This window comes from Pseudoliparis swirei, chromosome 3 (genome assembly GCF_029220125.1).
Source record: "Pseudoliparis swirei isolate HS2019 ecotype Mariana Trench chromosome 3, NWPU_hadal_v1, whole genome shotgun sequence".
NCBI classification, from domain to species: domain Eukaryota; kingdom Metazoa; phylum Chordata; class Actinopteri; order Perciformes; family Liparidae; genus Pseudoliparis; species Pseudoliparis swirei.
Window position 1 is genome coordinate 4723953 of NC_079390.1, and position 24219 is coordinate 4748171.

The following is a 24219-nucleotide window of genomic DNA, read 5'->3' on the forward strand; positions in this document are numbered from 1 at the left end:
TGTATTTATATGTGTATTTTTTGTCTGTTTTGAATATATATTGTCCACCATGACTTTGTCTTGAAGCACGTAGAAACCCTGATTTTGAAAAGAGAAATTCAGAGTAAGAGTTGTTTAATATAGGTTATTGTTCTGGCTCAGCTTTTTACATCCATAGTAGGATTTCCCTGGATTTTTGCCAAAGTTGGAGTTTTCTTTAATGGTTCACCTTTAACTAATAAAAAAGATATTTATCTAAAAAATTAAATAAAGTGTATCCAAAAATAATATATATATATTTTTTAATTAATGTATTAGTATTTATTATATATTTTTCCACAAATTAAAATATTTTTTTGCAAATAAAAAGCGATCCTTGAACCCAACGTCGCCAGCTCGACTGTGAACGCGCGTTCAATTAAAACCAGATGTGAGAGGAGGGAGGAGGCGCGAGAGGCTCTGCAGCTCCACAGCTCCACACCGGACGGTACGATTACGGTAAGGCTCGGGAACACACGGCGCGTCACGGCGCTTCTCAGGCGGAGAGATGAGTAACGATTAACTAGGAGAGAGGAGGGTGGAGGAAGAAAAAAAGGCCGAGCGTTTTTTCACTGAGTTCCAGGAAGTCCGAAACCGCTACGTTTGCAAAAAAAGAAAGACAAGGAAAGCGGAATAGTGGCTGGAGAGAGAAAAGAAGAAACAAATTGTACCCGGTTAACCTTTGAACCGTCTTCCTTTGTCCTCACGAGACGAAGTCACGAGACAAACTCCCGTACACCTTCACGAATGACAGTCCCGACGGTAAGCAGCAGAGAGCGTCTCGTGGGTGTTTTGGGGGGGACCGTGCATCGGTTAGGTTTCCACGGTTCAACAAACTGTTGCAGAAGAAGAAGAAGAAGAAGAAGAAGAAGAAGACGGGACTGTGAGAGGGTGGGCTCTCAGCCCAGGGGAGCTGAGGCTAGTTGTGTGATTTGAATCCTGTCGTTTTCATTTTTGTTCGAGGTAACAATGAATTTGTCTTTATCGCTTTTTTTTAAAGCAATTTTTGTGTGATTTTTGTTTGTTTTAGGAAGGACTGATATATCCTGGATGCTAATTTTAAAAAAAGTTTGATTTCAATTGTTTTATCTGTCTATCAGAGTGGATTTATGTGAAATATGGTGATTTAAAAAAAAGAAGTATAATTCAAGTGTTTTGTCTTTCTTTCAAAAGAGCTGGTTTCATGTGAAATATGCTTATTTTAAAAGTTTAATTAAAGTGTTTTGTCTTTCTCTTAAAAGAGCTGGATTTATGTGAAATATGCTGATTAAAAAGTTAGATTCAAGTGTTTTTGTCTGGATTTATGTGAAAGCTGCAGCATTTTACATCAGGAGCTCTGCTGGTTACACTATATATAAAGTTGGAGAGGCGTGCTGAACACGGGAGTTTAATCTTTCTCTGTTCCTTGTTTTCAAAATGCAGAATCCACACGCTCCGAACAAGGTGATAAGGAAGACCCACCACACATCATGTCCTCCGTCTATTTCAGCCCGGGGTCAGATTCAGGTGTAAATGGGTGAGGAATGCCATGTGTGTTGCTGGAGCTTTGCATGTGAACGTAGTGATTGTGTCTTTTCCGGCCTGCTTTTTTGTGTGTTTGTTTACCTCATCTCTACCTGTCCTTTTTAGAAACGTTGCAAAGATGGAGGATGCTAAAGTGGAGATTGACGATGGAAAGGAGGAGCTCGTGGTCCCAGACACGACGTATCAGTAAGGACTGAACACATATACAACAGTTATATTCATAAGGAGCATACTTTAATTGCATATTTTATCCTTTGCAGCAATGTCCGGAAGAAGATTACACCTTTCGTTATGTCCTTTGGATTTCGGTAAGTCTGCATGGGGAACTCCTTTTTTGGATTTAATATATAATTGCCCATGCTGATTTTTTCCTTGCCTGGTAGTGTTTGCTGATATTATTAAGTGTATGCGTCTATTCCGTCCAGTATTTTTGGCGTGATCCTGATCCTAGTGGACTTTGTGCTGGTCATTGTGGACTTATCCCTGCCAGCCAAGAGCAGAGAGGTCGGCAATGCCTTGGAGGCCGTGTCCCTCACCATCTCCTTGTTCTTTCTCGCCGACGTTCTCCTGCGGGTCTACGTGGAGGGGTGAGTTCCTTCTCAAGGACACCTTGTTTCGAACGTTTTGTTACTTATTTTCCGAAGGTCACTATTTCGTGGTGTGGCTGTATCGGATAATATATTGTAAAATGCACCCCAGTATTTCACATTTAGTTTGCCCACAACGACAGTTATTTCCGCAACTTGCTTGCTAGAATGTAAAAAAAAAAAAAAGAGTGAAGCAAACGTCCCCCGAGTGTCCGTCAGCAGAAATCCAGTGTGATTAGCTGTTAAACAGGAAGCTCTGAAGAGGAAGCTGGACAGGAAATAAATGACATGTACGGGGGGCTGTTCCTTGAGGAACATAATGAGCGTCACTGAATACATACTTTCTCCTAAAGTAATGCGGGTTCCAGACACACACACACACACTAGATGTTGCACATTGTCTCACGTTGTGTCTTTTTATTTTTTACAGGTTCAAAGTCTACTTCAGCTCCAAGCTGAACATCGTAGACGCTGGTGTTGTGGGAGTCACACTGGCGATCACCATGATCTACACCTTCACTGACTTATCGGGAGCCAGCCTCATCCCCAGGTACCTCCCTCTGCATCGCCATGCTAACGCTACAGGTGGCTCACACAGTTGTTACATGTGTTGGTGCATTTGTAGTGGATAAAGAATTTGGAAGCTAGAGATTGATTTAGTAAATTAACCTCAAATTGATGTTCTGCTGATTTAAAAAAAAAAAGGCCCATCAGGCCACTTCAGTGAAAACACCTGTGTAGAGTGTTCATTGTCCACCTACACAGGTGTTTTCACTTAAGTGGCCTGATTAGACTCTGAGCCATGTGCAAACTGTAATTGAAAACACCTGTGGTGTGCAGGACTATTAATTAATTTCATAAAGCCTAGATGTCCAGTAGGAATTACGAAATCTTGGGGACCCTTTTCAGCGCTACAAAATAATGTTCTGGCTCAGCTTTTAACATTCATTGTATGATTTTTTTTTTTCTTTTTCTCCTGGGTTTTTGTCAAAGTTGGAGTTTTCTTTAATGGTTCACCTTTAACTAATAAAAAAAAATATATATATATATAATACATTTATTATTATATATTTCATTATTTTTTATTTAAATATTATATAGCGATCCCTAAACACAACGTCGCAAGCTCGACTGTGAACGCAGGTTTAATTAAAATATGTGGCAAGCCTAAAGTCAATAATAATAATATTCCTGCAGTGTATTTTATAATTATTTTAAGAGATTATGATAAAAAATTCGTATCCATTTTTTTTACATCAAGCAGACAATTTAATTAAATTATATTTTGGTCAAATATCAGTGAAAAATATAGAATCAATACAGGGAACATCAACAATATCATTTCTGTGCATTTTGAGTCTACTGATATCTTCAAATATTTCTAAGTAATGTAATATATTCACCACATTTCCAAATGTCAACTTCACCCTATAGTACTTACAAATAAAATTGGCAAATTTCTTAAAATGTAATAATAAATAAAACATTAACCCTTAATGTTTGTATTTCTGTATTAATTCTTCATCAGGATGGTGTCGTTCCTCCGTTTCCTGAGAATAATAATCCTGGTGAGGGTTTTCCGACTGGCCGCTCAGCGCAAAGAGCTGGAGAAGGTCACCAGGAGGATGGTACGGTTGTTACCATGGCTGCGTAGTAAACTGTGAATCCCTAAAGTAGTAACGCTCACTGGCGTCTTCAGGAGGATTGTGTAGAAATAGTTTGCATCAAGAGGGAAGAAAGACGTCTACTTCTTCCTGGTAATTAACTTGTTTTTCTCAGGTATCTGAAAACAAGCGTCGTTATCAAAAGGATGGATTTGACCTTGACCTAACCTATGTCACAGGTAGATGTTACAAGTTGTGCAATGTCCCGAAAATACCATAATGCATGTTAAAAAAATAAATGTAGACAAAAAAATGACATCCTTTTAAGCAATGGAACATTTCTTTGCATCTTTACCCACTTAGACCGCGTCATCGCCATGTCGTTCCCCTCCTCCGGGAAGCAGTCGTTCTACAGGAATCCAATCAAGGTCATTCTAATGACTCGCCAAATCCCAAATTAATCCATTGTTACTAAGAACTTTCAATATAAAGTAGACTCCATTCAAAGTATTCACACCTCCACAGGAGTCTCAACCTGTTCCTCTCTTTCTGTGTAGGAGGTGGCGAGGTTCCTAGACACTAAACACGAAGGCCACTATAAAGTTTACAACCTTTGCAGTAAGTAGGTGGCACCTCATCACGTGCACTGCATCCCCTTTTTTATTATTATGTAGAAGTACACAAAACGTGTCGACTTTGTTTCCAGGTGAGAAAGGCTACGACCCCCAGTTCTTCCACTACAAGGTCGAGCGGGTGTTCATTGATGACCACAACGTCCCCTCATTGGAGTGAGTAACATTTCCTTTTGGGATTTTGTTGTTGTTTGTAATCATACTTTAGTCATTCAGATTACAGATGATCTGCAATGGCGTCTTTTGTTACTATACTTACGATATTGATCCATTTGATCAGTGGTTCTCAAACTGTGGGCCGGGCCCCTCTAGTGGGACGCAGTGGTACGACAGGTTTTGCCAAAAGCCAAGTGAGTTCGGCTTTTCCGCTGTTGCCCTTCAAAACAAAAGCTCAACATTGAGCATGAATTTAGAGTGCCTTGCAACCCTATAAAAAATATTTGTAGTGGAAAGCAGGCTCATTTCAGCCACTAATACTACTAGAAATAGACACATCTGCACTTATATTTTGAAAATGTATGCAGTGTAAAAACTCTTTATTGCCAAATTTTGCAACCTGTTTATTATTCTAACAAAGTGATCTCACATTTGGTTTACTTCAAAGTGATGCGCTTTTCTTTATTATTATTATAAAGCACAGATGGAGGAGTCACAAAAAGCTATTTCAATAAAAAGTCAGCTTACCATTTTGTTGGTGGCGAGTCATAAATATTTTTCTTCAAAGTGGGCCGCGACAGAAAAAGTTTGAGAACCACTGCATTAGTTTTCCATTATGACTGCTGGTGTCCAGTAAAGTGTATTTTTATTCTAGGCACGTGTGCTGACTTTGTGTTCTGAGTGCATAAGGAAACAAGATCAACAACTACCATCACGTGTTGTGCAACAGTCTGCCAGCTTATCTCAATGTCCTAATGTGTTGCCCACGACTTTATCCGTCTCAGGGACATGTTGAAATTCACCGCCAGTGTGAGGGAGTGGATGTCTGTTGACCCCAAAAACATCATCGCCATTCACTGCAAAGGAGGGAAAGGTGACGCCGAAGACCACGACTTGTTTCGGTCTCATTTTGTGAACAAAGACGTCGGTTTGGTGTACATGTCACACTTCCCCACTGCTCTCCTCCACAGGTCGCACAGGTACTCTGGTGTGCACCTGGTTTATTGACAGTGACCAGTTTGAGAGTGCAAAAGTACGTCTCTTTTTTTAGTTTTGACATTCGGTAAAGGGAGGGTTATTGAATCGGCAACATTTTTTTTTCAATTTCCTTTCTGATGTTTCATTTCTTTTGTGTCCACCAGGACAGTCTGGAGTATTTTGGTGAGAGGAGGACGGACAAGAGTCAGAGCTCCAAGTTTCAGGGAGTGGAGACGCCCTCTCAGGTTAGAGATGCATGCGATCGAGGCATTTATCTAGACATTTGACCATTTCAGACTGACTGGTGCCTGTCAGAAAGAATGAACTGGCTGACAGAAGGTGTAAAAGTAACGCATGGAGACGACTCACTTTTTTACGAACAGGAACTTTCACCTATAGAATAGTTTTCAGGTTACTACAGTCTCCATCAGTAACCTAATTTACCATTATACTGTATATGCTATTCAAAAAAAGTCAGTCTGTCATCTTTATGGTCACTTCTTCCATTTGTGCAAATATACAGAAGATCTGAAAGTACGTTTCTCCCAACATAAAGTGATTGTAGTAATAATAGTGATAATTATAATAGAAATACAATATTTATTTGTATAATCCATCATACATTTAGCTATGAACCAGTTTTCCGTACAAAACCACAGACACTTGTGTGTGTCACAGAGCCGGTACGTGGGCTACTACGAGACCATGAAGACCAAGTTCAACAGGCAGCTGCCTCCACCTAAAAGGCTCGTGATCAAGAGCATCCGCATCCACTCCATCGGAGGTGAAGGCCACGCAGCGGACCGTGTGACGTGATCCGTTACGGAACTCTTTGCGCCTGGGTTGCCATCTGCTTGTTCTTTTTGTTTTGCTTTCACCCAGGTGTGGGTAAAGGTGACGGCAGCGATCTCAAGGTCAAGATATATGTGAAGAAAGAGCTGCTATTTCAATGTGTGTGTGCCAAACGGGAAAACTGCACAGTGAGTCTCACACACACACACACACACACAGTTCATGCACTAATCGGGTCATACTGGTTTACTTGTTGAACGAGTGTGACTGTTTTTTCTTTTTAAAGGTATTTCCTGATGTGGGCAGTAATGCAACAGTCATCAGCCTGCTGAACGGGCCTGTGGTTGAAGGGGATGTGAAGGTCATGTTTGAATCCAGTGCTGTGAGTGCTTTCCTTTACACCAGCAAACCACAGTATGCAAGTAAAGCTGGTGTTGAGCTTGACGTGTGTGTGTGTGTGTGTGTGTCCGTTCCATCAGGGTCTTCCGAAAGGATACGAAGACGTTCCGTTCTACTTCTGGTTCAATACGTCTTTCATAGAGGACAACAGGTAACGTCTCCGATGCGGTGACTTATTTAAGCTCTTATTAGTTGTTTTTTATATAGCATGACTGAACTCTCCTTTCCCTCCCACAGGCTGTTTCTTCCCAGAGACGAGCTGGACAACCCACACAAGCCCAAGATGTGGAACCTGTACAAGGAGGACTTTGGCGTCACTATGCTCTTCTCAGAACCGTAATAAAAGGACGAAAAGGATTAAATGACTCGTTACAGTCGTACTTGTAAATTGGTAGATTGAACACTAACTAAAGAAATGAAGAGTTCAAAGAGGCCTGAGATGTTCAAATGTTGCGAGAGCTCCAGGTTCTCGAGTCCTCCACTCAATCAAATCTTGCAGTGTTGCTCTGATTCGAGCCGTGGCACTTCAACTGGAGTGTATAATAATGGAGGGGCGTGGGGTTGGATTACCATCACATGTACCAGGGAATCTGTTTGTGTGGCGACTATTTTGGGCGTCCTAAAATAAACACGAATTTGCAGAGAGTTTGTATTTCTTTGACGGCCCATTTGAGTCTTGAACTACTTCCCAGTGGCATTAATCCCCTCAAATAGTTTTAAAACCAGCTGTTTTCCTAAAGCACCATGTCTAGCGACTAAAATGCAGCAGTTTGTTCTCAGTGAGGAAACCAGCTTACAACACATGCCACAGGTCAGTTTCTGTAAGAAGGGGCTGGGTCATCTGCATGAGATTTTTTATTTGGCATTTCAAAAAAACAAAACAGGGAGCAGACACCAAATCATTAAAATATATAAAGTTGGCTTGATCGATTTTACAATCACAATTCAGTTTAATACATCAGCTTATAGCATAATTCACAATACACCGTTGCTCATTTCACAAGATGCATTTCTCATCACGTGTTGCACCAAAGGTTGCAGAGACCGAGCGGAGACTTCCTGTTCGTGTCACTTCAGGTCAACCACACCTGAAAGTGAACTAGCCTAACAACTAAAGTGCAGACAGCTCTAAGCCTCAGTGGGAGAAACGGTTCCTTTATTTAGAGGCAGCTGATGCTCTGAAATAAAGTAAATACTTTACTGGTCTAAATCTCCACAAGGTGCTAAAAAGTCCCAAAAGACTGCAACACACACCTCAAGAAGCGATCCATCAGTCCATGTTCAATAGAGCGACACTTATTCGCTTCACGTTGTGACACAGCCACAATCTACCAGAAATTGAGATTGTGTCTCGTTATATTTAATCTTCACGGACACAGAATCATCTTTGAGTTAACGCTATTCGATAGAATAAGATTAAGGCGAGACATGTTTCACAATTCTTCCTGATAGAAGGCACCGAGTATAACAGAATTGCATAAATTATGACCGTTGACCAAACTCCTGCATGTCAAGTAAACAGAACAGCTTTCGATTAAAGCCTTCACGACATTGCATCCAAAGCAGGGGTTGACAAACCCGAGGCGCGTTACAATCGTACGTCTTTGGGAAATAAACATTACCGATAACGCGTAACCGAGTTCTTCGGTCAGATTCACATCAACGGCTCTCGTAACTTTACTCTTAAAAACCAACACGTTGCTTGTTGAACGACCAGCTAAAGATTATAATTCACTTCAGCAGAATTTCAGTTTCGGTCATTTCCTTCAGTCTGACCGCCCTGACCCCCCCCCCCCCCCCCTGGTCAACAGAGGGTCTTTCTGGCAGCCCGCGCCATGTTCCCTCCAAAACCGTGCTGCAAGTCGCACAGCTCCAGCTCGTCGTAGCGGCCGCTCCGCAGGAGGCAGAGCAGCGTGGTTTTGCACGTCTCCCTGCAGGGCTCCGACACGTGTCCTTTGTGCCGGAAGTGCCAGAACTTTTGGAAGGCCCGGTCGTCCTTCAGGAAGGTCCGCAGCATCCCGTCGTAGTCGGAGGGGAACAGGCTGGTCAGACCGTAGGCCTCGGTGGCGCGGTACAGCAGGGTCCACTTGGGGTTCAGCACCGGGGCGCGCGGCGCTCCCGGGCTGTGGTTGGCCTCCGTGAGGTTGAGGATGTAGGTTTCGTGGTCGAGCACCAGCCTGGAACTGCCGTGGTAATTCCCGTCCACGTAGTAGACACGGAAACCTGGAGAGAGAATACACACAAAATATTTACATTTAGCTGCGTGCCGCTTCGGGAATGTCGAGGTCGGAGGAGTTCATCCACTCACCTGGGTTCAGGTTAATGTAGGTGGTGACACTGGGGGCGATGAATGCCACTCCTACGGGGCGGGTCATGGTGGCCTCGTCGTAAAACATCTCGAACTCGTCGAAATGGGTGTGGCCAAAAAACTGTCCGGTGACTGTACTTTCATATCTGAATTTTAAAAAAAGAGGATCTTAAGAGAAACCTTTACAACTTCTCTCATCGGTCACATGCAGCAACTTTTACCACAGGAGCTCACTGACCTCTAGAAAGAGGAAACACATTGATTAACTAAAGCGGACACAAAAGATCTGACGTAAACAAAGTCAAACACAATACACGGTGTATTTTGGGTTTTGTTACCAACTATCTGTGCAAAGAGCCCCAGACTATCGACACTGGATTGATATTCCATACACATGGACTCTGCTCAGCAACACGAACGATCTACTCCTCCTTCGAGTGTCTTCACTGCACGACAGCGATGATAAATGTTCCGAGATACGGCGGATTTTAGGTCTAAAGGATCAAACCTGTTGACAATGTGATAGTAGTTCCAGCTCCAGCTGCCAAGACACAGGCCAGGTGGAATGTGACCAATTATATGGACCTGAAAGAAAAGAATATTTGAGAGCACACAGAAAGTTATTGCACACAAAAAATAAAGTTTAATTGCAATCTCTTAATTGCTCGATACTAACTATATAACTATATGGGGAATATAATAAAGGTAAAAATAGCAAAGTCGTAGTCTTTACCCACCTCTAGGATGCAGCACATTGAGAAGGACATGGACTACACTAAGAGTTTCATTGGCTTTACAATGTTTCGTGATCAAACCAGCCCAATATCTTCATCCCTCCTTTTGTTTTTGCCACTCTACTCGCCTTCTCTCCTTTGTCCTCACTGCCCTGAAGGATGTGGACCAGCCACTGCAGCTGGTTAGCCGGATCCGTGGAGTTCACCATCAGCCAGAAGTTCTCTCGCGCACAAAAGTTCATGTTGAGAGAGACCACCCTCAGACCGGGCTCGATCTCCAGCGTGTAGAAGCCTCCGTATCTGGAATCACAGCGAGAGAAATAGATGGACTCGAAAGGTTAATTTCAGCTCTCGGCCACACCATCAAAATAGGGAACACTATACTGGGAAATGAGATTTCTGATTGTGAAAAGTGGGATGTAAAACTACAACCAAAAAAAAAAAAAAAAAAAGGTAAAACAAACGACTAAAAAAACACATCATTGTGCCGTATCTACAAGGTGGCATGACCTGCACAGCACATGTCACACAGTAAAGATTACAATAAAAATATACTTGTGTGATGTAATGACTGTGTAGTTACTCCGTAGAGTGATACAGGTGTGTCTACATACAGATGTACCAGATGTGTGTGTGTTTAGGTACATATATGTAGACGTCTGGCTCGGCGAAATGAGGTGACCTCTTTATTTATTTGTATGCATTTATTTTCCTATTCCTCTAGGTGGGTGTACCAGTTTGTATAAGTCAACAAAAATATGAAAAACTAGAAAGGGCACTCGGTAGAGCGCATACCTTCGCATATCACAAGATTGGGCATTGAATTATGAACATTTTTGGCATTAGTTGAATGCCAATTGGATAAAAATATGGTAAAAAGAAGATGTTGACCTTTTCATGACCTTGACCTTGACTTTTGATCCGATCAATCGCAAAATCGAATCAAATGGTCCCTGGATAATAACCAATCATCCCACCAAATGTCATGCGATTTGGTTTAATACTTTTTGAGTTATGCGAGTAACACGCATACAAATAAATAAATACACGGCGATCAAAACATAACATTCCGCATTTTCAATGCGAAGGTAACAATGGAAATATCAGTTAAAGTTCATGTTTACTGCGTTATGTACCCATCAATATTAAAAAAAACATAGAAAAAGATGAATATATTTGGAAACCTTAAAGTCTTCAAAGCCTGCTCCGTTAACCACGGCGCCCACTCCTCGGCCATGGTGTCGTAGAGCCAGGAGCAGGATCGGTTGCCATGAATGAATGGAGGGGGGAAGCTGTTGACCGGGGTACTCTCGTGGTTCCCCACGGCAGGGTAGACCGTCACGTTGGGCCCCAGGTGTCTGGACAGGAGGTGAAGAGGTCAGAGTAAACAACCGGTCGCATCAATTCTCGGAGGCCTGTACTGTGATGCATGATTTGGGGCAAGCGATGCAACTTAAGGTTTTAACACTGGTTCTCTCACTTATTATCGACTTACTTTATCTCATTTATGCCGCGCAGATAACAAATCAATAAAAAGGCGCCACCTCGATGTGCGGCTCGAGAGTTGATGGACAGAGAGGTTCACACTGGGCTCCAACCTGCATACTTAATATTGTTAATCTATAGTCCAGCTGCATGCAGACATGCTACCTCGTCATATATTGCACCTTGAACTTTGACCCTTTTGGTCATACATGTGCTTTGCAGAGGATTGAGAGTCAGAATAAGGTTAGCCTGAACCCTTTCTCTTGGATGACGTGTTAAACTTCTTTGTATTGGTCTAGGATTATAGTTTGCTCTGAGATTATGATAAAAACGTCGCTCTACGGACAGTCGACTCGTCCAATATTGTGAAAGGTCATACACTGCGAACACATTTTATGTGAACGAGATATAATAACACTATGCATGTAAACTTGCTTCGTAGTACAGGCCTCAAGTAACACATCCAGAATGTGGCCACTTAAGATAAATGATCACAAATCCAGAAATTGCAATAGCCTACTAGTAACATGGTTATTCTATTAACTACCAAATGGTAAAGTCATCAGGAGTAACGGTGAGATTTTTTAGAGATAGCGAAGGAGAGTATGAACTAAGAGGGAGATGGAATTTCAAGCAGCCAATTGTTCATACAACTTTAAAAAGCATGCGCACATCTGTCTATGGGGGTGAAACAGTGGAATATTTTAATTGATTACATCAAAGAAAGTAAAAAATCTGGTGATATTCAAGAAAAAATTTAAAGACATGACTCTGGAGAAGTACAGGCGTATCAGCATTGATGAAGCATCATAAGTAACGGTTAATGGGGACTAGTTATTTTTTGTTTTATTTATTGTTTTATGTAAATATGTATATGTATATGGTTCTCTGAAATAAGTTTTTTCGTGAAATCATAGATTAGGGCCCTTTTAAGCTTGATGGCTTCAGCCTCGACCCTTTCGGTCAGCCACTTTCTTCTTTTGTTGAATTTTGATTTTTGTATATTTTGCTGATCAAAATAAACTAAACTAAACTAAGACTACACATCCACTATCTCATGTGTGAAAGGAGCAATTCATTTCATTTCATGTCTAAATACGCATCCTAAAAAAAAATTACAAAAAAAGGAAAGGTACTTGTGGATGAGCCTGGAGATGACCGTGAGCTCCGACAGCTGCTGCTTCCGGGTCTGAGACCAAACATTGTGCGCCGGTATGTCCCCGGTCCAGTAGACCCAGTCCCAGGGCCCGTCTCGGGCAGCGTTCTCCAGGAGGTTCTCCACCGTCCACAGAGGGAGGTCACACTTGCTGTAGGTTCCCCAGTAGCCAGCCTCCCTCTGCCGCCAGCTGGGAACGCCGGAGTCTTGACGACAACACAGCGGCTCCTTGCAGTCTCCGGCGCTGCCGGCTGAATACTCCTATCGGTGGAGAGGATTATTTTTTTTGGGGGGGGGTTAGAGGGTAGATTGCAGTCCTGGAATTCAATATGGTCCACCATCAACTTAAATACTGCATTTAATGCACACATTGTGTGATAGATGATTAAATAATCTAGCATTTTATTATCACACAAGTAAAGAAAAGGGTTATAACCACATAGATATATACTAGATATTATTTGTCGTAGCAGTAGCAGCACCAATAAACCAAACACACAAGAATAAAAAATAAAATATAAAAAACAGGGATGAAAGATATAGAAGCATACAAAGCAAAATATAAAATAAAATATATATGTATATATACAACATATATGCATACACAATACACAATACGAATGACAAATTAAACTAAATATAAAAACACCAAATATAGACAGTGTGCAAAATGCAAAGTGTGTGTATGTGTGTCGTGTAAATAAATGAAATGTGTGAAGTGCAGATCAACATAGTGTGGATATGAAGTTATTATTGTAGTTATTGCACTATGATCTGGCAAGAGGTGATCTGTTGTAGAGCCTCAAAGCCGTCGGCAGGAATGTTCTCCTGTATCTGTCCTTGTGGCAGCAGAGCGTGAGGAGACGTCTGGAGAAAGTAATGTGCTTGTATACAACTGAAACCATCACTTGCTGTGTTGTGATTGGTCCATTTAAATTGATCTAATCTCTCAACGACACCCACCTTGTCCCAGTGGACGTCGGTTAGAAACAGGACCCTGCTTTGCGGCGAGCCGGGTTTGGGAAGAACGGGCGGCGTGACGGGGGGCTTTCGGACCTTCGGCAGGGTGATGTTCCACGGGGCGTACATGTCAAACTTGCCACAGGAAGGGCCCACGAGCACGCCGCACGCCTCAGTGGGCCACAGCAGGGACTGCTCCAGAGCCCGCAGGAAGTCGTCCCGGAACAACTCCGTTATCTCTCGACACACCTGCTCATCGGCCAGGTGGAGAGTGACGCAGGCCTCTCCGACGGCACGCGCCACGCGCTCTTCATTCGTGGTGCTCTAGGAGAGGAACCAACAAAAAAATAGAGGGAAAAAAGCAAAGGAAGATGAGCAAATACAATTAAATTAGATTACTCTGGAGGTTTGTAAGCCTCATATCTCAGGACCTTTTAAACACTTAAATCTGTTTTAATCTCAAATTTCCAAGCCAATAGACCACGATGTAATGCTTGAAATTATATACTTGTCACTGTGGGATGATTGCAGCATTAGATTCGAATTATTTCACTTTTAAGTTGAAGAAAAAATTATCTGCTCAGTTTAGAAGACGCGTTTAAAGTCAACCGCTGTAGCTAAAAAAAGACCATATGATCAAGATGCGTCAAGAAAGATGGGTCAAGGAAGAGATGAGATGGTCATAAGGAAGAACATTAACTCAAACTGGAATAACCCTGTATAAATTAGTCAGAAAAACAGTTAACGCTAACTTCTGACAGTTTAAAGGAGACAAAATACATGTATTTCTGGTGGTTGATTGTATTGAGTTATGTCTACCAGATTTAACCCTTACATTTAAATCAACAATGTATTCGAAGTCGCAGTTCAAATTGAACAATATAGCCTTTTTAAAGATGGAATTGGCAATTTAATAACCTCGAACAATATCCCATAAAAAACATCTCGGTGGTGAGAGGTAACTGTGCATCACTACATACTCCCAGCATCCTCTTTAGCAGCCTGGGTAGGAGACGTGCTCTAACTTTACCAGGAGGATGACATCCAGGATGCTGAAGATCCCTTTGCAGAAGGAGCAGCTGGCGTTACTCCAGTTAAAGCCCACACTGTGTCGCCTGAACTGCTCCAGGAACAGCAGCCTGGGCTGCAGCAGCTGCTGCGGCGGCTGCTGGGGGGTCTGTGCGGGGTGACACGAGCCGAACAGCGGCCACATTAACACCAGGGCGCAGGCGACCAGTCCGGAGGAGGCGGGCAGCTTCATGGTCCCGACTGACGGCAGGAATCCTCCGAGGAATGCGAGTTGGCCGGTCTGCGCGAAGGGGTACAGGAGCAGCGCTTTAAAGAAGAGTACAGAAGCCGAGAAGGGTCAAGGGAGTGACACTTTAAAGAAGGGGTACAGGAGCCGAGAAGGGTAAAAAAAAAAGGACACTTTAAAGAAGAGGACAGGAGCAGAGAAGGGTCAATAAGTGACAGTTTAAAGAAGAGGACAGGAGCCGAGAAGGGTCAAAAAAAGGACACTTTAAAGAAGAGGACAGGAGTCGAGAAGGGTCAATAAGTGACAGTTTAAAGAAGAGGACAGGAGCCGAGAAGGGTCACGAAAAGGACACTTTAAAGAAGAGTACAGGAGCCGAGAAGGGTCAAGGAAGTGACGCGCAGCGGGGGTCGCTTGACACTTGAAAGAAAGGGGACTCATACACTCAAATACATGTAACAAAAAGGCGTATTAACACATTATCACAAGGTCGTAAGCTAGCTACTTATTTGCCACCGTTTACCTCCAAAAAAAAAGCGCAAGCCCGGACGGTCTTCGTCGTCCTTTCCCGAGAAGAGAGGAGAACAAATGCAGCTCCACCTCCACAAAGTCGCGCGCGCCGGGTCGACCGGTTGTTGTGATGTCTCGAGCTCTCGGGTTTGCTCTTATGAAAGACACAGGAGAGTCAGCTGACGAGTCACGTGGCACACTTTTTGTTGTTGTGCTGAGCGAAATTTCAACACGCTGGAGCTGGAAGATCAATTTAGTCGCTTTTGCGGAACGCGTTGAACTTTGCAGCCCGAGTTGTTATTGAGACGAGATGATTGTGTGTTCACAGCACTTTAAATCGTGCACTATGTACACAGTGCGCGTACTCTACGAAACAGTTTAACGATACATTCCCAACATGAACGCAAATTGCACCTTCTCACACATTAATGTTACGGCATCCCAACATAATGCGCCGAGATTGTATTTGCTGTGATGTGTCGTTAACTCTGATCAAGATGGAACAATGGATGCTATAACGCAATTACATGATTAATGTTATTTGAGAAATCTGCATCCTGTGATTTGAGCTTGAGGGTTCAATATATAGACATAATAAAGTTATTTGACAGTCAATTTTGAGCACAAGGTCCACAGTAAATGTACATTTGGAGCTTTCAACCCCATCTTGTGGCCTTGATAATTGATAGCATGATAAAAAATAAATAAAAGAACGAGGATTTGTCATAAATATAAAACATTTATTGCATTGGTATTCGCTGACGTGTATAAAAGCATTGTTCCTACACACATTTCTTTGGATCTGTTTCTGTCGGACTCGTCGCTGACACTGAATATAATCCACACTGGATTCAAAAGTTTGCCTATATTCCAGTGAACATGTTTCAGCCGTAATATAAGAGCACATGGGCGGAAGAACATTTATACCTCTAATTTAATTTATACAAGAACAGCAATATAAGTATTGTTTAAATTATTTCTTGAAAAGTGGTCTCTGACATTATTTACAGTGGCTTAGCAGATACATTATTGAAGTGAAGTGGTTTGATGATTATAAAACAACAACGTCTTAACGGGACGGGACAGATTGCTGTGCAGGCGTTCACTTGTCTTGCATCTTCTCCAGAATGGGGACGATCATGTCAAACTTGGGTCTCTTGGCGGGGTCTTCGTTCATGCACAGCCGCATCAGCTTACAGATATGAGGGGAAATCCCTGGAGGAATGGTCGGCCGGAGACCTTCGAGAGCCACCTGGGGAACAGGGGGGGGATACAAAGTTAAAACCTGTAATAAACTCTGGATATCATGAAGGGATGGAGCTGTATTTCTGAGGGGTTTACAGAAATGTGAGTGTGAGCATATATACAGACAAGCCAAAGGGGCAGCCAAATAATACCACACCCACTTTACCTTCATGCCTATCTCCATGTGTGAGAGGTCAGCAAAAGGGACCTCCCTGGTCACCAGCTCCCACAGCAACACAGCAAAGCTCCACATGTCAGCAGATCTTCTGTTGATGTCTTCAGGCCTCTTTTGCAGAGCTGCAAACAACAAGGGGCGCTCATAATCATGATAGGATAACACGGGCAACACACCAGAGGACTGACACTTAAGTGGGACTAAAGTATTACATGACTTGCATGACTCATCAAGTCTGAGAAGGCATTATGAGAGGAGGAGGTAGGTGGAAGGGAGGTAAACAAAGAACGGATGAAATACCTTCGGGGGCCATCCATGCTGGGGAGTAACTCCGACCAGGACACTGGAAGGAGAATTTAGCATCGGCCATGCTTATCCTGGCTGTCATGTCCTCATCAATCTGCAAAATCAAACATCTGGTCAATAAGTCACAGGATCACTTTTGTCTTCGACTTAAATATCTTTTTTGTTATTATTTGTGGAGAGTAAAGCAAAGGGTCTCACCATGATGTGCTTACTGTTGAGGTAAAGCCGTGAAACCATCGGTTCCAAGGTGTGAAGGAAAGCCATGCCGCTGGAAATGTCCAGTGCAAACTTCACTGCTTGGCTTTGGTCAACCACCAGAGCTGAGGGAGAGGAAGAGAAAGGTTGAATAGATGACGTCATCCATCTACAGTAGCAATCCTCAGGCATGCTTTGGTGCTGTAAAAAAAAGAAAAAATGTCCACTTTGTATATAAATCCAGGTACATACTGGTGCCCTGGTGCAGGATGTTGAACAGGGATCCATAGGGCATGTAGTAGGTGATGATGATGGGGTGAGGGGATGGAGGTGACTGACAGGCCCCCAGAACAGGCAGAATGTTTGGATGAGAAAAAATCCTATGGAGACATGATAAGACACGGAGAATGCAAACATGAAAAGTAATTAAATTAAATTAAATCCAGTTAGTTTTTGTGTAGCCCAGAATCACAATTTGGCCTCAGAGGACTTTACAATCCGTACACTTGTAATTTATTCTTAAAACATGAAAGTCTTGCTCAGATGATTAGGAATACAATTTAAAATGATTATACTATTATGGCTCGTATTACTTACTTTTAATGGTTTTTATTCCTTACTTTTGACAGTGTGTATTACTTACCTTTAATAGTTTTTATTACTTGCTTTTAATGGTGTGTATTACATACTTTTAATGGTTTTTAATACTTACTTTTGACAGTGTGTTTTTATTCCTTACTTTTAAATGGTAATTTCTTGAATTTAAAATGCAGTACTTTGCATTGTGTGTATTTATCCTGTACTGTTTGTTATTGTTTTATGTTTTATGTTATAAGGTCTGTCAGGGGACTACAGATGCAAATTAGCTGAAGCTACAATCTGGTGCAGTGCATCAAATGGTGACATTTATGTTTTAACTGTACATGGTCCCTTTTAAATAGAGATAATAATTATTATTATAAAAGAGTTGCTGTTGGGAGGGCAAGAAATTTCCAAAAACCAGCGTACCACGTTGGTATCACCCTTGGCCCTTTAGAGTGAAGCTGAAGCTCTTTTATTTTTTGCAGTCCACGTCAGATTATATTTTTCCTCTGAATTTCTTTTTAGCTTTTACTCATCCCAAGTACTTTCATGTGTGCTACAATTCTTCAGAGAACTGAAGCCAACATGAAAGCACACTGCCAAGTTCTTCCAATTCCACTCATCTTTCTTGCTGCTTCTTTTTTCTCCTATTAAGGTTTTGTTGAGAGTTTTTTCCCTCCTGTCACTTTAAAGTTGGTCTGAAGTTGTTTGCATTGATTAAACAAGGCCAATTTATGTATTATCATTATGTTTAAATGATAATAGATGTGTTAATACACGAGAAAAGATACTTGCTTGGGAGCTGCTTCTTTAAAATGAGCAAAACAATACCGCCTTAAATATGTCAATAATGATTACAGACTGTGAACCCGTCTTAACATCACTATATGTATATTCTTGACATTATCTGTACATATATGGCAAAAAGCACAACTTTTGGGGTTATGAGTAATATAACATGGTGCAAAAAACATCACCATGATAAACACAATTCAAAGCACTGTTTATTTTCTCTTAAATAATTCAATCCCATGTCCTAATGGATTCCATGTTTTCTGAGATAAAAGGAATTTGGTTTTCACATCGTGGAGCGGAGCACATTTCACACACTCAGACAGCTGCAAACAACTGTTTCATCACAAAACCCTCCACGGCCCGTTTCCTCAACCTTTTTGCACAATAATTCTGCACCAGATCTTAAAATCTATGTGCCGTGTGCACACACCACAATCAATACTCGTGAGAGCCAACAAAAAAAAACACCATCGCTGCTTTTTTATTCTTAGAAAACGGATGTGTGAATTACCTGAGTTTTGGATGCTCCTCGTTGAAGTCTCTGCTCTTCCTGGTGGTCCAGTCTCTCACCTGGAGCACCTTCACGATGATCTCATCCCCTTGCCACCGACCCTGCCATAACTGCAGACGGAGCACAGAGTTTACAACTAAGGAACTGAACAAATACATTTAAAAAAAGACTGACGCAGCAGCAAACATGGGAGTGCAACCGACCTCTCCAGATTGATTTTCATTGATCTTTGCCAGGAGCGAAAGCTGCTTGAAATCAATACCCGCCTTCTTGTTGAGGGTACCGTTACCTGAAAGAGACGAAACAGGAATAATCAAACATCTGGATTTGATGGCTTGATTCGTAGCTTTCACGAGGAGAGTTTGACTCACGAGGTCGTGTTCGCATGGTTCCCTTCCAGAAGCTTTCCTTGTAGGGTACTTTAGTCGTACTCTGACCCATTTTCTCTGCCTTCTCTACATGAAAGAAGAAAAAATACAAAAATAAAGTGCTGATCCTTTTTTTTATTGTGCCAATATAATTATTTACTTTTTTGGGAGTGTTAAAATGACCATAAATGACCTCTGACCTTGAAGCAGCTGTCTCAGATGGGGCTTGGCCTTGTCCAGAGGGGTCTGTCCATACCTGTTACACACACACACCTGGGCACTGATGGTCACCAAGTCCTACAAAAGTTAGAAAAAATGTAAATTAAAAGACACTGGCAAAAATGTGCACTGTACTGTCAGCTTCTCCCCAGAAGAGGGCGTTTCCAGCCAACAGATTGTGCTAAAAGAAGAGTGTGTGTCTGTGTGTGTGTGTGTGTGTTGTACTGCACCTCTGCCACTTCATCTTGGCCCCAGAAGCAGGCGTAGTGCAGTGGTGTGTTTCCATGCTCGTTGACTGTATTGGGGTCGGCCTTGCACTGAATCAGCTGAGGTTCAGAGAGAGAGAGAGAGAGAGAGAAATAAGCAACAGAGCCAGTTTTCTCTCTTCAGACAATATGAACTGAGCGTGAACGGTCCAGTTGTCACCGACTCGTGTGCGTTTACCTTTGCCACGATGTCTCTGTGTCCGTGGCTGGCGGCGAGGTGTAACGGAGTGTCGTCTCCGCGGTTCATCACATTAATACGAGCGCCTCGCATGATGAGCATGTCGACCACTCCGCCGCGCCCTTCCCTGCACGCCCAGTGGAGGGGGCTGAAGCCGTGGTCGTCACTAAAAACACGAGAATGGAGCATGAAGAGCGAGAGGAGGACGCATTCCTAAGAGATGAAAGATGAATCCATCTTTAAGCTGCGATCAACTCATGATAATTAAAAGAAAATTCATTTTATATCAATTCAACTGTCTCGCATTTACAAAGAAAGAAAGAAAAGGTTTAAACGTGACACTTCTGACCTCTTATAGCGGGGGTGTCATACTCATTTTCACCGTGGGCCACATCAGCATCAAAGGGTCGGTTGTCACTGTCACACTGTATAAACTACTCACGAACATATTGTTAAATAACTGTCTTTGCATTTGGTTATTGTTTATTTGAGTGTAGAAATATTGTACATAAGAAAATGTATCTAATATTATTACATAAATCCATTTAATTTGAAACCTTCAAAATAAAAGCACAGGATATTTTTCCTACATTTCTTTAAGAAAAGGTGACCGTACATCTTTCAAGCCATCAGGGGCCACATACAATGACGTGGAGGGCTAGTTTCGGCCCGTGGGCCTTGTGTTTGACACCTGTGTCTTATAGCCTCCACTTTCACTTCCACAGCCACGATGTTCTGGTATCATCTCGGGAATATAAACCAGCAAGGGGGGGGGGGGGGGGGGGTGCAAATCCATGATCATTTTTTTAAAACATTAATTACACTAAATAAGGTAAGCAGAATAAGTTGAATACAGAAAAAGTAGGTACACATATTTCCCCTAGATTTTCAAACAGGTCACCTTGACCCGCAACACAACAGGAGGGTCAACCGTGATAAACGTGCTCTATAAACACTGTCGGGCTCAGATTGGAATGTTTTTTTAAATCTAAAATGACAATATTTGGACAAAAGCGCAGTTCTCCGAACAAACTCGGAGCATCCACCAGCTGTCACAATACGATCTGTGTGGTTTGCTCTTGGACACACAGCCACATTACCACCTAGGGGTCTTTATTTAGACCTCGGCACGTTTTCCCTTCGCGCTGCCGGGCCGCCTTCATCCATCCGACCGCCGGCCCGGTGGTAAATGTGTCCGTGCGAGACGGAATGCCTGCTAACATATGCAGAGACGCAAGACGGCGTACATGGCCGCCGTGTCGAGCCACCGCCACCACCGCCACCTACGTGTTACCGGCCCCCTTCACCCGAGGGACTCCTTTACACGAGCTGACCCCCATTGGGGGCAGCTGCTAGGGGGGGGGGGGGGGGGGCTTCTCACAGCTCCTCGCAAAAGCCACAAACTCTACCCTCTATTTAACAAGAGCCCTTAAGGAGGGCTTGTGTACCCTGGAAGGAAGCGGCTGCAGCACTAGCTCGCACTGAGGGGAAATAGCTCGTTAGTCACATTCTATGTCGAGTTCTGATGCGGCTCGCAGTCGGACCGGCCCTGCGGTGCTATAAAAAGTAACGAGTGAGAAAAAAAGAGAAACACTCAGGGACGACAGAGCGGAAAATACACAGTGGGATCCTCCTCTTCACATTCTCTGAGAGTCTCTCTCTCTCTCTTCTTTCCTGTGTCACTCTCTCAAACAAACACACACATGCACAGCTCCAAGGGGAGATCTAAAAATGCCATTTAATGTTCGTCTCAGTGGACTCCCTCTCCGGTTCCTATGTTCAGCGTCAACATTCGGGGGGGAAAGTGAAATGCTCCTACCGACGAAAACACTCATTACAAACTATAAAATATCCTGGAGAGAAAAGAAAGACACACAAACAAATTTGAGCCTCTTCCTATTAACAGAGAAAAGCGGGGGCCCTCGGGCGCGTTGGTCTCTCAGATGTTTATGCCGGAGAAGCTCTCTCTCAGCGAGGGGCCCGGCCCTGTATGGAGTTGAGCAGAGGAAATGGCCTTGGCCGTCGCGTGGTTGGCTAGCAGCGCCGCAGCCCTCCGAGTCAGCGTCGACAAACTGCTCATATATGGCCTGGCCTCTGAATGAGATAACCGAGGTCTTTAGCGGTGAGGTCGAGCTTCTTTCTGGCAAAGAAGGGATGTCAACAGGCAAGAAAGTGCTCCGATTATTCCTAAACATCGCTTTAGAGAATCTAATAGGACTGCAACTCATGTCTATTGCTCCATTATCGCTTATATTTAGGATTCATTCATTATTCAAAAGCCCATTACGTGTTCCGAGAGGACGAGGGCGACGTCTTCAAACCGGTTGTTTCGCCCCGGACAACAGCACACGACCGCGGAATATTCGTATAAAAAAATGATGACGCGATTCCAAAAAAGAAGAAGGAGAAAAAAAAAGATGAAATCATATTCAAGCGCTATAATTAAAAGAGTCTGCGGGATTCATTTACGTCATTGCGCAACCTCCATGAATCACCCACTGCTTTTAGACACACGCACAGTTTTTGGGGATGACATCATAAAAGGAGAGAAATCCGAGAAGAAGAGAAGAAGAAGAAGAAGAAGAAGAAGAAGAAGAAGAAGAAGGGGGGGAGGGAAACGACTGGACTGGAATTACCAACGCTGGGAGATGTTCAGCAGTGTGTGTGTGTGTGTGTGTGTGGAGCTGCAGGGGGAGCACAATATGGAAACTATTTGACCACCTCTAATGTGCCAAGGCCTACTTTGTATGCACACACACACACACACACACACACACACACACACACACACACACACCAGATGTGGTACGTTTTGCTATAAAGTCAACCCCACTCATTAGAGGACTGCACTCAATTTGTTACTGCAGCGAGACTCTCGCATACGAGAGATGATGAAGACTCCTCGTCTTCAAAGACTATAAAGGCGACTGCAGATGAAAATATCCACTTACCCCAAGTTCAGGTCATTCTCTGTGTTGTCCAGCCACAGACGAACCGCCACAGAGTTCCCCTCTCGACACTGTGTGAAGATGTCATCCATGGTTGTGCTGTGGGGTTCTGTCGCTTTAGAGATCAGGAACCTGCAGCCTGTAAAAAGGTGTTAAACAAAGAGTAAGAGTATAAAGGTAACGGATACACACATTGGTTTAAACGACTTTACTGTGCATTGCGCATCTTTTGGTGGGTACACAGACGTCATGTCTCCAGTTCCCTTACATTAGGTCCATGTCACATGACTGTTTGGACGTCGCCCTGTTTGAATCCTGTGCTTTATGTTTTGTTTTTTAAGCGTATATGGTTTCAGTATATTCCACCAAAAAAAAATCATAAACCAAACTTTGAGTCATTGTTTTATGATAGTTTAAATGCAACATTCCCATCTGCTGCGTAAAGAAACATAACAAAGCCAGACAAGAGTGCAATGAAATGAACTGATGATGGTATTTATATATATAGCGGTACATTCCCACATTCCCCTCTCGGCTCTTTTCACCTCCGTTTTAAATCGGAAGGGCTGGCCTATCGGATCACTTTGAGATCTATTGTTTCAACAACAAAAAAGTCTAAGTGAATTTGGTCATCCAATAAACAAAACTTCCGCAACCGCAATAGAAACAAAACTAGTTTAGAATAAAAAATAAATAAGGAAACATTCTCAAAACTCTTACCCGCTGCGAATCGATCGGTTTCTTGTCCGTTTCTTTCTTTTTACGCCCCCCGCCCCCCCCTACAACCAGAGAGTCGGTCGTCTCTTGAAATGTAAGAGCAGAGAATAGTCGGGAGTCCACGCCCCGCTCGGAGAGTTGACTACTGGTGAGAAGTTCGAGAGGAGCTGTGCTACTGGCAGCAGCGCCCCCTGCTGGCGGAAATGCGCTAATGCGACATTCAGCACGGCGCCAAAAATAGCGAGTGGCGGCGGAGACGTGCGCACGCACACACACACACACACACACCATTTTACTATTTAATGTTAATTATTCATAATATTTGTGTTAATAATGCATGGTAAAATAAATTTTAAAAAGGCTTATCGAGATGATAATGTTAAATTATGTGTGTCCCCACTGTATACGATATGTGATTCGTATAGTTGGAACAATACTAGATTTTAATATTAAAATTATAAGGAAAACCCCAATGATATAATAGTTTTGACTATTCTTATCAGCAAAAACAGGTGTCACTAATATGATTTTTAACGACTATTAATGACGCTGCAGTCGTCATTAATTACATCCTTTACACCTGGGCTTTCTTTTAGACTGGTCAGAATGGTTTTATGTC

The 24219-nt window shown here is 42.7% G+C and overlaps 3 protein-coding genes across 6 annotated transcripts; 1 reads left to right on the plus strand and 2 right to left on the minus strand.

The window, feature by feature from the left end:
- Positions 1-429: 429 nt before the first annotated feature.
- Positions 430-7335, plus strand: tpte (transmembrane phosphatase with tensin homology). 3 transcript variants are annotated; one of them, XM_056407037.1, is made up of 19 exons: positions 430-477; positions 1441-1534; positions 1648-1728; positions 1803-1850; positions 1968-2129; positions 2560-2679; positions 3658-3757; positions 3909-3972; positions 4097-4161; positions 4291-4351; positions 4440-4521; positions 5307-5395; positions 5493-5554; positions 5664-5744; positions 6178-6283; positions 6382-6479; positions 6578-6673; positions 6771-6841; positions 6928-7335. In XM_056407037.1, the coding sequence occupies exons 2-19, from the start codon at positions 1488-1490 to the stop codon at positions 7028-7030; spliced, it is 1536 nt and encodes a 511-aa protein (XP_056263012.1). In that variant the 5' UTR covers positions 430-477; positions 1441-1487; the 3' UTR covers positions 7031-7335. The 3 variants fall into 3 exon arrangements, with proteins under 3 accessions (XP_056263012.1, XP_056263004.1, XP_056262997.1); XM_056407029.1 differs by lacking the exon at positions 430-477 and adding an exon at positions 564-780; XM_056407022.1 differs by lacking the exon at positions 430-477 and adding an exon at positions 798-981.
- A 192-nt stretch (positions 7336-7527) lies between these two features.
- Positions 7528-15727, minus strand: smpd1 (sphingomyelin phosphodiesterase 1). 2 transcript variants are annotated; one of them, XM_056407366.1, is made up of 9 exons: positions 15109-15727; positions 14364-14642; positions 13337-13657; positions 12354-12634; positions 10917-11090; positions 9861-10032; positions 9507-9583; positions 8999-9144; positions 7528-8913 (listed from the first exon to the last, which is right to left on the minus strand). In XM_056407366.1, exons 2-9 carry the CDS (start codon positions 14592-14594, stop codon positions 8495-8497), a joined length of 1821 nt encoding a protein of 606 aa, XP_056263341.1. In that variant the 5' UTR covers positions 14595-14642; positions 15109-15727; the 3' UTR covers positions 7528-8494. The 2 variants fall into 2 exon arrangements, with proteins under 2 accessions (XP_056263341.1, XP_056263333.1); XM_056407358.1 differs by having other exon boundaries at positions 14364-14668.
- Positions 15728-15814: 87 nt separating this feature from the next.
- Positions 15815-23708, minus strand: ilk (integrin-linked kinase). Its single transcript, XM_056407379.1, has 13 exons — positions 23604-23708; positions 22887-23022; positions 19936-20101; positions 19722-19817; positions 19473-19569; positions 19276-19359; positions 19108-19193; positions 18905-19014; positions 17269-17396; positions 17020-17141; positions 16816-16915; positions 16507-16637; positions 15815-16347 (listed from the first exon to the last, which is right to left on the minus strand). Exons 2-13 carry the CDS (start codon positions 22973-22975, stop codon positions 16198-16200), a joined length of 1359 nt encoding a protein of 452 aa, XP_056263354.1. The 5' UTR covers positions 22976-23022; positions 23604-23708; the 3' UTR covers positions 15815-16197.
- Positions 23709-24219: the final 511 nt, after the last annotated feature.